At 34.3% G+C, this 12,814-nt stretch overlaps 3 protein-coding genes across 3 annotated transcripts; 2 read left to right on the top strand and 1 right to left on the bottom strand.

The window, feature by feature from the left end:
* Nucleotides 1-690: 690 nt before the first annotated feature.
* LOC143554561 (3'-5' exonuclease-like) lies at nt 691-1,745 on the top strand. The gene is made up of 2 exons (XM_077044285.1): nt 691-1,061; nt 1,253-1,745. The coding sequence occupies exons 1-2, from the start codon at nt 733-735 to the stop codon at nt 1,554-1,556; spliced, it is 633 nt and encodes a 210-aa protein (XP_076900400.1). The 5' UTR covers nt 691-732; the 3' UTR covers nt 1,557-1,745.
* A 1,100-nt stretch (nt 1,746-2,845) lies between these two features.
* Nucleotides 2,846-6,849, top strand: LOC143554559 (bifunctional phosphatase IMPL2, chloroplastic-like). Its single transcript, XM_077044283.1, has 10 exons — nt 2,846-2,962; nt 3,202-3,343; nt 3,438-3,516; nt 4,281-4,375; nt 4,459-4,508; nt 4,618-4,742; nt 4,859-4,925; nt 5,853-5,942; nt 6,078-6,189; nt 6,535-6,849. The coding sequence occupies exons 1-10, from the start codon at nt 2,846-2,848 to the stop codon at nt 6,603-6,605; spliced, it is 948 nt and encodes a 315-aa protein (XP_076900398.1). The 3' UTR covers nt 6,606-6,849.
* Nucleotides 6,850-8,240: 1,391 nt separating this feature from the next.
* LOC143554572 (26S proteasome regulatory subunit S10B homolog B-like) lies at nt 8,241-12,434 on the bottom strand. Its single transcript, XM_077044293.1, has 10 exons — nt 12,296-12,434; nt 10,843-10,962; nt 10,584-10,720; nt 10,342-10,503; nt 10,156-10,242; nt 10,000-10,086; nt 9,762-9,899; nt 8,828-9,019; nt 8,640-8,738; nt 8,241-8,556 (listed from the first exon to the last, which is right to left on the bottom strand). The coding sequence occupies exons 1-10, from the start codon at nt 12,396-12,398 to the stop codon at nt 8,482-8,484; spliced, it is 1,200 nt and encodes a 399-aa protein (XP_076900408.1). The 5' UTR covers nt 12,399-12,434; the 3' UTR covers nt 8,241-8,481.
* Between the last annotated feature and the right edge of the window lie 380 nt (nt 12,435-12,814).

The raw sequence follows: 12,814 nt of genomic DNA, 5'->3' as shown, positions 1-12,814 counted from the left end.
CGCCTGCCACTCGCGGCGCTGATGATGAATCATGAATGGACCACAACGCACCGTCTAAATTACTTTACGTTTTCATATAAACTTTTTAAGTATAGCTTTAAATGGAAGCAAAAGTATATACTCCCTCCGTCCCATTATAAGTGTCCTAGTTTGATTTCTCAAGTCTTTCTTTTGCAACCTTGACCGTAAAATTTTTTGTTTGTGTCATATAATATTTGATGAAAATTATATCAATGTAAACTACATTTAATACCTAATCCATTCATATATTTTACATCAAGTATTATATAACACAAGCAAAAATATTGTCGGTCAAAGTTAAACAAGAAAGACTTAAAAAATCAAACTAAGACACTTATAATGGGACGGAGGGAGTAATAGTTATCGTTATTAATAATCCATTAATTATTGTATTACGCTTTTTTAATGAGTCTATAGTTTTAAATTGAAGCAAAAGTGAATAACTTTATTGTAATTAATTTAAGGACAATAACAATAAATCATAGTAAAATTTCAATTGTTTTTTGAACGACGGCAAACAATTAAGAACATTAAAAGTAATTTTGAATATCAATGGAACTTGAACCAGAAAGGTCTAGCGACTGAAAGGACTCATGTGGAAGTACCAAAGCTTCGGAAGTTACAAAATTATCTTGTATAAATTTTAAACCAACTCATGACTTTAGTTATCAGTTATCACTTTCTTCTTTGCAAATATATCAAAGAGTTGCCATGGCATCACCTAGCACCATCCGGGCCGTAACTATCGACACAACATCCTCCAAGTATCATGTCAACTACGACGGTAAAACAATCGAGACAATCGTCACCAACAAAGCTATTGTCACCGAGAAATGGGTTAAAGATATTATGTTGATCCATTCCAATGATCCAATGGTAGTTGTTGGTCTTGATGTTGAATTGCTCTCTCCCACATCACCATTCATCACCAATAAAGCAGCCACTCTTCAACTTTGCATTGACACCAAATGTCTCATCCTTCAACTATTCTACATGGATGAGTTTCCACAGTCTCTTAAGCGTTTTCTTCTCAACTCCAGGTATATATATTTAGATTACGAGCTACACGTATGCACTTTTGTCAACTACAACTTATTTTTTATATAGAAATAACAGTGCTTGTTTTTATATGTTATTTCATTTTTTCAATACCGAAAACATATTTGTTAGGATATTAATAAATTAAAGTTATAGTTAGTGACAATAGTGACAACAATTTGATCTATTTAAGGTTCACTTTTGTTGGGGTTGAAGTTGAAGACGATATAGCAAAGATCAAGAATGAGTATGGATTGGATTGTGCTAAAAGCGCAGATATTCGTTCGGCGACTATCAAGAAGTGGCCTACGATGAACTATAGGAAGCCGGGATTGAAACATCTTGCAAGGGATGTAGCGAGTCTGCACATGGAGAAGCCTATGCATGAGATCAAGAGCAATTGGGAGGCGAGAGTGCTTGCTGAAAATCAAGTGGAGTATGCATGTATTGATGCCTATGCATCATACAAGATAGGTCATAAGCTTTTCCTTGAATAAATGTTGGTTTTTTAAGTACTTCAGTGTTACGCTTTTATGTTTTGTTTGCACGTTCTAGTAAGTAGGCCTATGTACTGTTTTGTAGCCTATAAGGCCGTAATATCAAGTTTGAAATCTTTTTGCTTTCTTTATATTTAGTTCAACTTTTATTTTCTGAATATTTGCTTTAGTTTATTAGTTAGTGACAATAATTTTATTTAAGTATTTTGATTTACCTGATAATTAATTGAATTTTAAGTACTCTAAAATGGAGGAACCTTTGCTCTCCCAGTTATAATCACTTTTGATTATATACTAGACAGATGTCAAAGTGTGTTTAGTGCCTTTATGTTTTATATACACAAAATTTATTGTGCTTCCGATTTATCTTATCTTTTAAGTAATTTTATATTTTTAAAACTTTTTTAAGAGAACCAAAGTGAGTCCAATTTTAGGTTTTTGAGCTCATGTCTCAATTACCTCTCTAAATAGTTACAATAATGTGTTATTCTGACGGATGAATAAATGGGAATAGGAAATTGGTTTTACCGAGTATGTACCAAAAAAAAATGTTTTATATTTGTGTATTTTGACATTACACTGGTAGAAACCTTTACATTGAAGACAACAAATTTTAAGCCATATTTAAACTTAAAATAATAACTTGTTTAGTTCATATCATTTATTCTATAAGCCCATAACTATTTAACATAACCTACAACCCTTTTAACATACTAACCATTTAAACATATAATTGGCTACTTATACCTTTTCAACAATAAAATAGGTCAAATCTGTTTTGCATGATTGGATTACTGGTAAAAATTTAAGTAATAACCGCTTCATCATAACCAAAAAAGGTCCGAACATTAGTGATAGACAGTTAGTCATCCGTTCCTTAAAAATTCTCTAAACTCGGAGTAAAAAGGTCATTGTATACTCATTGATAACCATATTCAAAGTTGAAAAATAAAACAACTTGTTATATTAATCAAAGTGTTGACATTTCACAAGTAAGGTTGTTCAAAAAGCTCGTGGGTTTAGCTCTCTCGCTAAAACTTGTGTGTGGGATCAATTTTTGTAACAGAGCAAAAATCAACATAAGAGCATCCACAACGGGGATAGTTGCCCGAGGTCCGAATACAGGTGGCAGACTTTGCCGTTGTGGCGCCCAAGTCTGGTTAAAAAGTTTGGTTATGCAAACGTGAGACAAACGGGTAGATGTGGGCCCTTTAAATCTACTAAATAAAAAACACTCTTGATTTCTTAAAATCAATCGACGGAAACCTCACCATAATCTTTCAACCGCCATGGTTTCAGATGTAATCGATATGAAGTTTCAGAGCGTTCATCTTCGATTGCTTGCGGTAACTGAACAGTCTGCACTACGTTTCGATTTATGGGGAGATCAATATTCGCCGGCGACTGTTTGCTTCCATCAATTTGAATCTCCGGCGAGAAGTGGCATATTAGTGGTTCAGATCTAAAATATATATTAAAATAAAAAGAAAGTGGTGCGCGTACTGGTGGGTTTTGGCCTTTGGGTATGATATATAGATATAATATATCTCAATCACAATCTCACTTGGTCTCTCTAAATCGTTCTCACTCTCCAAATTTCAAGCCTTCATCATTTACAACAACAACCCTAGTTCCATCTCCATGACTCTCCAATGCCAACCTCAACCTTACCAATTCTGACCTTGACCACTTTGCCTCAGTCGCCCACAAATTAGCCGACGCCGCCGGTGACGTCATCCGCAACTATTTCCGCAAGAGATTTGACATTCTTGATAAGGAAGATCAAAGTTAGTTCATTTTATTAAATTTAATTGTTGTGCTTTTTTAGGGTGGTTTCTGGGTATGTTGTTATTTTTTTTATTTTTATGATTGTTTTTTAAGGTCCGGTGACAATAGCGGATAGAGCTGCAGAAGAAGCACTGATTTCTATATTGCAACACAATTTGCCTTCTCATGCCATGTAACTTATCTCATTTGGATTCCAATTTTGGCTTTTTTTTTCTTATAATTCGATGAATGTTGAAGGATAAATTCTTATATTTTATTGATGATTTTGATGGTATTGCTAGTTATAATACAATGTGGATTAATTGTTTTAAAATTAGAGTCTTGCTTTGTTATTCATAAAATGAATGAACTTTTTAACTATGGAAAGCCTAAAATTCTTATGCTTTTAAAGATTTCATATCATTGTTTCTGTTGCAATGCTTGTTAACCAATTTAAAAAAGAATCTTGCTTTGTTTTCTCATTAAATGAATGAGCATCCAAGGTATCATAGGGTTTTATGCGTGTTTCTTAACTGTGGAAAGCCTAGAACCTTTATGCTATTAATGATTTTGATACAATTGCTTCTGATGCAATGTAGATTGACCAATTCAAACCGGAATCTTGGTTTCTCACATTATGTTAAGTGATTGATAAATTTAGTGATTAGAGCTTTGTGTATCTTTATTGGCATCATGGTTTTAAAGCATTATGGTCATACATAACTAATCGAATGCTTGTTATATTTAGGTGTTTTAAATGGAACAAATAGTTGACTTTTTGTTGGAAGTCTTGTTTCCTGACTTCCTCATCCTTATTTGTAACTAAAAAACTCTGTAGAAACAAGAAAAGACAAAACTTTGTATTTGATGTCTTAATACTTGTATGAATATCCCAAGTAGTTCATCTTGCTGCTCATATTTAAAAGGAAAAAAGGCTTAAACAATAAACAATTGCAGTTTTGGAGAGGAGAACGGCTGGCAATGTAAAGAGCAATCTGCAGATTATGTATGGGTTTTAGATCCTATAGACGGAACCAAGAGCTTTATCACAGGTAATCTTTTGCTAGATTTCTTATGAAACTATTAGCCATCTATTTCAAAACCGATTCAAAGTGGTTGCTTTTGTGTTAATCAGGGAAGCCTTTGTTTGGCACCCTCATTGCATTACTGGAAAGAGGTAAACCGGTATGAATGATGATGTAAATTATTCTGTAAAACTTCTGATAGGGTATAATCATCTGAATGTTATATTAAATTCTGTGTATGTTATTGATATATTCTTGATTGATATCAGATTCTTGGCATAATAGATCAGCCCATTTTACGAGAAAGATGGGTAGGTATAACTGGAAGAACTACTAGACTAAATGGAGAAGAAATATCCACTCGCAGCTGTCCAAAGCTTTCACAGGCTTATCTGTATGAATCATTCCAACAGTCTTATTAGTTTAAAATTGAAATTGTTTTATTGTAATATGAATTTTCACATCTTGTATGGGTTTGGTTTTATTCTTATATCTTCCTTTTCTACTTAGGTATACGACTAGTCCACATCTATTTACTGGAGATACTGAAGTGGCCTTTGCTAGAGTTAGAGACAAGGTCCGTTGAGCTGCTTTCAATAATATGAAACTGATCTTAATTTTTCAAGTACTAAAAACTGTGTTTGGGGTTATTGTTACTTACATTCTCATGCATCACCGAATCCTGGGGTAAACCGTTTTTAGTAGGTTTTTTGTTTTTTTTTTTGTTTTTTTATGTTGTGGTGTTTGAAGAAACCCGGTTAGGGTATCAATTTTGACAAGGATGGGCCGTGCTCGGGTTGGCTCATTTAACTAATTTAATTAGGCATGCCAACCTGCCAATCCATTGGATAGTTATGACTATAGGTTGTGCATGAAACCTAGAAAACCAACCCGTAACCGAAATAACCCAAACACAGACTGGCGGTTTGGTTTTTCGTTTCCATAAAATCCAAACTTTCAGTTCGGTTTCGCTTTTGCATGTAATAATATTTGAAAAAAACCTAACCAAATTGAATTTATGATTTTCATTTTCAATTTTTAGCTTTATGTAATTTATAAGAATTTAATAAATAGTGTTATCAAAACATTTAAACTCAAATGTATAATAATCAATTCATTATTCATTTTTAGTTTTCAATTTATGATTTTCAATTTCAATTTTTAGTTTTATGACCCGTTTATTACAACTCTCTAATTCGTCTAACATGTTTACCGTCAACCCAATTGACTCATTCAGGTAAATGGGTTAAACGGGCTGTGCTCAGGTTACTCTTCAATTCGTTTAGCATATTTACAACCTGTCAACCCATTTGACTCATTCAATTAAATGGGTTATTGGGTTGTGCTCAGGTTACAAGATTTTAAGTGTGTCTGAGTTATAGGTGATGTTTATGACACAAATAAGTATATATAAGTTTATGTGTCGTGTGCATGTTTAACGATTCAGCCCGCCAACTGGACACAATTGATCATGTTCAAACAACTTCTAATACTTATGATTCAGGTTAAAGTACCGTTATATGGATGTGACTGTTATGCATACGCGCTTCTGGCTTCTGGGCACGTGGATCTTGTAGTCGAGTCTGGTCTCAAGGTGAGATCTTCACATCATTATGTACAATCAGCTTAGAACATTCTCAATTCTATAAAGGAATAAAAGAGATTACTCATACACACATTGTATATTATGGTACCATTTTATTGATTTAACGTTGATGATGTTTTTCAGCCATATGACTTCCTTTCATTGATACCTGTAATAGAAGGGGCTGGTGGAGTAATAAGTGACTGGAAGGGGGACCACCTTAGATGGGAGGCGTCTCCCAACTCACAAGCTACAAGTAATATTACTCTATTTCTCCAGTGCCTTTGCGTTTTTTTAATTTGGTAAAAAGTAAGCCTTGGCTAAATGAGTGGCTTGATAAGTGTATGGATCAACCAGGTTGTTTGTAAAGGTATAAGTTTGGTTTGCGTCAAAACAAATTTTGAGCAAAGTGGTTCGGGTTGGATTGTTGGAATGGGTTGTTTTAGAAAGGAAAAAGTATCAAAATGTGTTTTCTCTCTGTATATTTGTTAAACTTTTTTTTTTATAAAAAGGTAAATAAATGGGTTATATTATTTAAACTAGATGTGGAAATTTTTGATTGATTTGGTATTATTTTGGTTGTGTTGTCATATGTTTCCAGGTTTTAATGTAGTGGCAGCTGGGGACAAACAAGTTCACCAACAAGCATTGGACTGTTTAGAGTGGCACTGACTTTTAGCATTTTTCTGGGGAGATGTATGTGTTTTAACAGATTATGTGCTGTGAAACATGTGCAAATCTGATAAGACATTCACCTTCAGTTATATAAACAACTTTTTCTTTGATTCTGGAACTTGCATTTGAAATAGTTACGCTTTATGCGTCACTGGTAATGTATAAATAATTGCCCAGAACAAATTTATAGATATCGCGATAAGATGTCTACTCGTTTATTTGAAAACGGGTTAGATTTTTGCTAGACTTTTGTTATTTTCATGTGCTATATACTCATAAAACACGAAGGGTTTTATTTATCGTGGGCAAGCAGAACAACGTTTGTATATTGTGAAAAAATTTAACAAACATTTGAGTTTTGTAGTATTAATAACTCAAAACATTTAAAATCATCGCACGACTAATCCGTGAATGGTACACCCCAAAATTCCATTGTGCACTTATAACACTCTAGGTATGCAATATGTCAAAACATAGCATCCCACTGAAGTAGAAGTCTTCTGTGTTCATCACCCGTCCTTTATCGTCCTCTAGATCTTTGGCGAATTGTGTTTCAGGATCATCGAACATAAACCACGTACCTTACTAAGTGTAATAGGCAACATGCGTGTCATGCATAGCCTTCTCGAATGTGGATTCTTTATATTCCGTAACATCACATGCAGGTTGTAAATGGTAATCCTCTCGAATAAGCCGAACAAATTGTTCCAGCTCCTAAATTGTCTATTTGGGGAACCAAATTATCTAACAGAAAGACAAATAATAGACTAATAATCCATGTCGCGTGATCAAATTATAAAATATACCTTATATTTGTTTCAATATTGATTAGTCATTTGTGCAACAGTTGCCTAAAAAAAGATGAAGTGATACACGAGGTTGATCATAGTAAATTTATGCAGCATATTATCTACATTTATTATAAAATAACGTAGAGTCTGATAATAAGCGAGTGAAAGGTGATAATGTGTAGATGATGCATTCACAAACGCATTATGCGAATAAACAAATAATACTATAGATATATACATACTTATCACATTTGTCATAGCTAGGGAGAATTTCTTTTTCTTGACATGGCAGGATCGAAAGTTCATGATTTTCTCTTATTTTTATTATTTACATTTATATCACATGTTAGCCTTTTCAAACATGATTTACTTGCTCCATCCATGTTCATCCAAACCGCCTTTAGTCGATGTAGCGATGGGTGTTTAGCTCTTGCACAAGGGCGGAAACATTTGAAAAGCTGGGTTCATTGAGTATATTATTTATTTATTTTTCAGTTTGACTGGGATGATTTAACTTCTTGTACGCCATGTGTTTTTTTGACTTATATATATATGTTTTTACAATAAGTTAATTCAAAATTTTATAACTAGTTTCATCTGGTACAAAAAAATTGATTAGTGAAACTAATTGTAAAAAAGTTGCGACGATGCACTTACGTGAAGAGTTGCAAGAGCGTGTAATAATGAAGAGAACATACGTGTTTTGAAGGATTTGACGTTTTTGCAAGTGATTTATTGCCTTAACTAATGTGCATGTGTGTGTTTTTGTGTGCAACAAACAGCTTAAAAGAGACTACAAGCGATTTATATCATGTTTTTTTATCATTAAACGGGATAGCAATTTTAAACTGATTGAACGAATAGCTTAAACGAGAAAATAACCCAAGTACGAAATTTAAACTGTCAAGACACCACAATCCTTTTGTGTTCCGGGGATCTCTCAAGACGACAACTATGATTGCTTCACATGCACTTCGAATAGAAACAACTCTCTTACCCCACATTAGAAGCAAATCATAACAAGCTAATTCCAAATCCAAACATACATCTGTCCCAGCAAAGTGTAACAACCAGATACAGCTCTATTCTTTCCCAAAATCAGCACTGTAGTGAGCACTCGACTCCAGCTTCTTTGCCTCGTTCAGTTTCCTCACCGCCTAAAAACATTTTCAAAACACAATCGTTAAATAACCTTAATGAAACAATATCCATTCTATTGTTTTCCTGAAATATCAATTACCTTCATGAAATCTTCGTGGATAACATAATCTCTCTCTGCACGGATTGCAGACATACCAGCTTCAGTGCACACATTACGAAGATCGGCTCCATTAAACCCCTGAAACAAACACCATAAGTCAGAATTTCATCAAGTAAACAATAACATATTTTGTTAAAACTGACCGGGGGGGGGGGGGGTTGGTTTACCTCAGCAAGCTTGACAACTGCCTCGTAATCAATTTCACCGTGTTTAGCAATCCCTGCAGCATGGATTTTAAGGATTTCCATTCTTGACTGCTCGTTTGGCAGTGGGATCTCTATTTTCCTATCCAGTCGACCTGGACGAAGAAGCGCCGGGTCCAGCACATCAGGTCGGTTTGTAGCCATTATCATTTTTACCTGTAAAACATCCATTAGATCATGAAGGTTGTTTATAGTTTTAATTAATAGATGTGTTTAGATATATCAATCAAATTTAAACCACTATCTAGAGGTGGAAGTTTCAGACCCATTTACTTGTGTATGGATCAAAACTCAGGTTATGTGTCATTTTAATATAACTTACTAAATCAAATTATTATTGACATAACAAATTGTTTGTATTCATGTTTAGAAGTTATAATTACAATTGCAGGTCAATCCGACTTCAGACAAGTTCAACTCATAAGTTGGGGGGTGCCCATGAAACCGAAAAACCCGATCCGTACCCAAAAAACGAACCAAAATAACCAAGCTCAAACAAAAATCAACGGTTTGGTTTTATGGATTTGTAGAAACCGGAATTTTAGTTTATTTTCGATTTTGCATGTAACTAAAACCGAACCAAATGTATGGATTTTTATTTTAAATTTTGAATGCTAGGTAATTTATAAGAATCTAATAAACAGTATAACCCAAATAATTTAGCACAAGTGACAAATGTAATAAAATCACTAATTAACAAAAAAGATTTAAGCCCAAATTTCATTATTTTGGCCCTTACTCTTTCTTACACAACAATTTCAAGCCCAAACAGTAAAACCAAAACCAAAGCGGACGGTTTTCGGTTTTTGGTTCGATTTGAGCCCAAAACCAATTCCATGCACACACCCCCGTTTACAGGAATATGGAACAAGCATTTGAGACTGAATTTATATCAAACCTTTCCAAGCTGATCAAATCCATCAAGCTGATTTAGCAACTCCATGAGTGTTCTTTGAATTTCACGGTCAGCACTCGTGCCCTCACTAAAACGACGCCCACCAATGGCATCAATCTCATCCATAAATATGATGCAGGGCTGAAATAACCAACAATCATGACACTTGCTAAAATAAAAAAAAATAACAATGTATCTAAGAAAGTTATGTAGTACTATAAAATGACAATGGAAGCAGTACTTGGTGATCACGAGCATAACTGAACATTTCCCTGATTAGTCTTGCACTCTCACCGATGTACTTGTCAATAATGGCACTTGACACAACCTGTATTAAGTTTTGCACATAATTTAAATTCAAATTTAAAAGAATAATTTATATATAAATGAAAAGTACCTTTAAGAAATTGGCATCTATATTGCTAGCAATTGCTCTAGCTAGTAATGTCTTGCCAGTACCAGGAGGTCCATAAAGAAGAACACCCTAATCACATAAATGAATATACATTTGTAGCTTCCATGATAATTGCATCGGATTGCTCAAAGTCAATATAAATCAACTTTTAAAGCTATCAATATGTACCTTGGGTGGTTTAATGCCCACCCTTAAAAAGAGCTCTGGGTTCATCAAAGGCAACTCTATGGATTCCCTGAGCTCCCGAATCTGATCTGACAGTCCACCAACTGCAGAGTAACTAACATTCCCAGGGTCTTCATGAAGCATGTTGTAAACAACTGGGTCAACCTTTAAATTGTTATAAAAGTGTTAGTTACAACAATAAAACATAAACCACTTGTTAAATGATTAAAAGTTCATAAACTAACTTCACGAGGGAGTGCTCGCATGATTGTGAGAGTTGTCATGTCAAGAACCACTCTAGTTCCAGCAGTTAGTTTGTCCTTATCCACTTTACTGCGACATCCAACCACATACCTTGGACCGCTACTGGCTTTAACTATCACTGCAATAATATATATGCAATGTATTAGTTTGCCTATTTGAGATTTAGAACAAAAAGGTGAAAATGAAAACGTAATGTATGATCAAATCAAAAGTAAGAAGAATATTGGAGGTGTTAGTTACATCGTTCATTGTCCAGAGGTCTCAGCACCTCGCCTATGATTTGTCCAACACTTTGAAGGGACTTCAAATCATCTTCGGTTTTGGCATAATCCTTTTTTGTGCTTCGCAATGACTCTCTTGCTGCATACACAGATTTTGATACAGTTAAGTCACGATAAGGACAGATGTCATTGATGAGAATGTTAGCTTCAAGTAGACATGTATTCCAAGTAACAAAAGCAACCAAATACAAACAAAATGGAACTGCTTGGTTCAAGCTATGTTCTTGTAGACCAAGACAATGCTAATCTACAGCCTGAAATGTTTAAAGTAATAATATGATACGTGTGCACGTGCTGCCTTCTTTTTCAAGTTTTGCAGCTAATAACCTAGGAAAGATAAGAAATTGAAAAGCAAGAAACTTTACTGGGACATGAAACATGAACGAAATGGGAAAAAAAATATAGGATACAGAATGTATTTACAGCCAGGTAAATTTGATTGCTTGTGAAAAAAAACCATGTAGTAAAACAATTCCATTATGGAGTGGAAACACATAAAAAATGGTTTATGCGTGTAAGAACATGAACTTCTTTGATATGTGTGGAGCATTAGCTATGGTTAAAATGATATTTTAAGTAGAACTTAAAGCATTATACAAAAAAAAGATGGGAAATGTGATGAAACTAAATTTTCCTTTCCAAACAAGAACTAGATCAGGGTACTGTTATGTTAAATCATATGAGAAATTTAACGACAATGAATGCTTAACATAATAGATCAGGCTACCAAAATTTTATACTAGTAGAGAAGATTAATGAAGCAGGTCCTAATTTTCAACTTCTCATCAGTTGTCGTACAGAAAAACAAGTAAAATTTAAGTAAAATCATGACACCGTTTGAACCTACTACAAAACCAATTGCTACTTTTGACACAACCAATCACCATGCCTACTCGTCCGGTTAGATCGTACAAGTACTAAACCATCCAAACTACACCTGCTAGTTTTCATAGAAATGACATACATATACAAGGGCAACACCAAAACCGTTGCTGCAATTGTTGTTCAACATTGGACGAGGTTTACGAGGGGCATTCAAGTACATAATCATGTAAAAATATTATATGCCCCTCTGAGATATTAAACTTACAAGCTCAATTTCAATAAAGTCACACTCTTTATCCAAACACATAAGTCAAAATTTCAAATTTATAAATTCTTGTTTTTTATTCACGCAATATACTCAATACTATTTATTTACACACTAAAAAAACATACAAAAATTTTTTTAGCAAACTTTAAAGGTTAAAACCCTAAATTGGATAAATACACAAACAATTCATTCAACACATGAGCAAAAAAAACCATCTAACTAGACAGACACATCAGATAAACTGATGAAACGACAAGCCCTAGTTATAGTGAATCGATGCATATATATAAATAAAAGAACATATGGAAATAAATCTGACCTACACGAACTCTGGAGTCAAGCTCTTTATGCTGAAGCATCTTCTTCCTGTACTCGGTCACTGCAGCTCGCCGACAAACCGCATCTTCGCCCTCGCTCGACATCGGAACTAGCTGTGTGTCAGCTGATCGATTGAATTGAATTGATCTATTTGCTTGTTCAAGAGAACTGTTGCTTTCTTTACCCAAACTGTGATATAATTATTAGGCCCATATTTATTATGGCCCAATTACAGGCTATCTATTACTCACTACATTCCAACCAACAGTAGGGTGATTGGTATTTTTAGAAACCGTAATCGGGTAATAACCAGAAGGTCAACAAAAGTTAAAACATGGTCTGGTAGGAACCAGTTTTGGATATCGTTGGCTATTTGACCGGGCTTTCCAGATTTTTTTATTTTGGTTTCGAGTAGGGTCGGGTTTTGACTGGGTAAAACCGTAAAGGTAAAACATGTTCGGGTGTAGGTATAGGGAGAAACCCAATATTGAAGATATAATCAGGTTTGGGATATTCTTCT

Source organism: Bidens hawaiensis, unplaced genomic scaffold (genome assembly GCF_021521415.1).
Source record: "Bidens hawaiensis isolate Kalapana, Puna unplaced genomic scaffold, B.hawaiensis_p1.1 tig00017761_1, whole genome shotgun sequence".
Taxonomy (NCBI): Eukaryota; Viridiplantae; Streptophyta; class Magnoliopsida; order Asterales; family Asteraceae; genus Bidens; species Bidens hawaiensis.
The sequence above is the reverse complement of the archived record's forward strand: the minus strand, read 5'-3'. Positions and strand labels throughout refer to the sequence as shown.

Coding starts and splice junctions, on each gene's coding strand:
- LOC143554561 (XM_077044285.1), top strand. CDS start 733: ATGGCATCACCTAGCACCATCCGGGCCGTAACTATCGACACAACATCC. Junction 1,062..1,252: donor CGTTTTCTTCTCAACTCCAG/GTATATATATTT, acceptor GATCTATTTAAG/GTTCACTTTTGTTGGGGTTG.
- LOC143554559 (XM_077044283.1), top strand. CDS start 2,846: ATGGTTTCAGATGTAATCGATATGAAGTTTCAGAGCGTTCATCTTCGA. Junction 3,344..3,437: donor TCTTGATAAGGAAGATCAAA/GTTAGTTCATTT, acceptor TTGTTTTTTAAG/GTCCGGTGACAATAGCGGAT. Junction 4,509..4,617: donor TACTGGAAAGAGGTAAACCG/GTATGAATGATG, acceptor GATTGATATCAG/ATTCTTGGCATAATAGATCA.
- LOC143554572 (XM_077044293.1), bottom strand. CDS start 12,398: ATGTCGAGCGAGGGCGAAGATGCGGTTTGTCGGCGAGCTGCAGTGACC. Junction 10,243..10,341: donor TGGGCATTAAACCACCCAAG/GTACATATTGAT, acceptor TTATGTGATTAG/GGTGTTCTTCTTTATGGACC. Junction 10,087..10,155: donor TAGATGCCAATTTCTTAAAG/GTACTTTTCATT, acceptor AACTTAATACAG/GTTGTGTCAAGTGCCATTAT.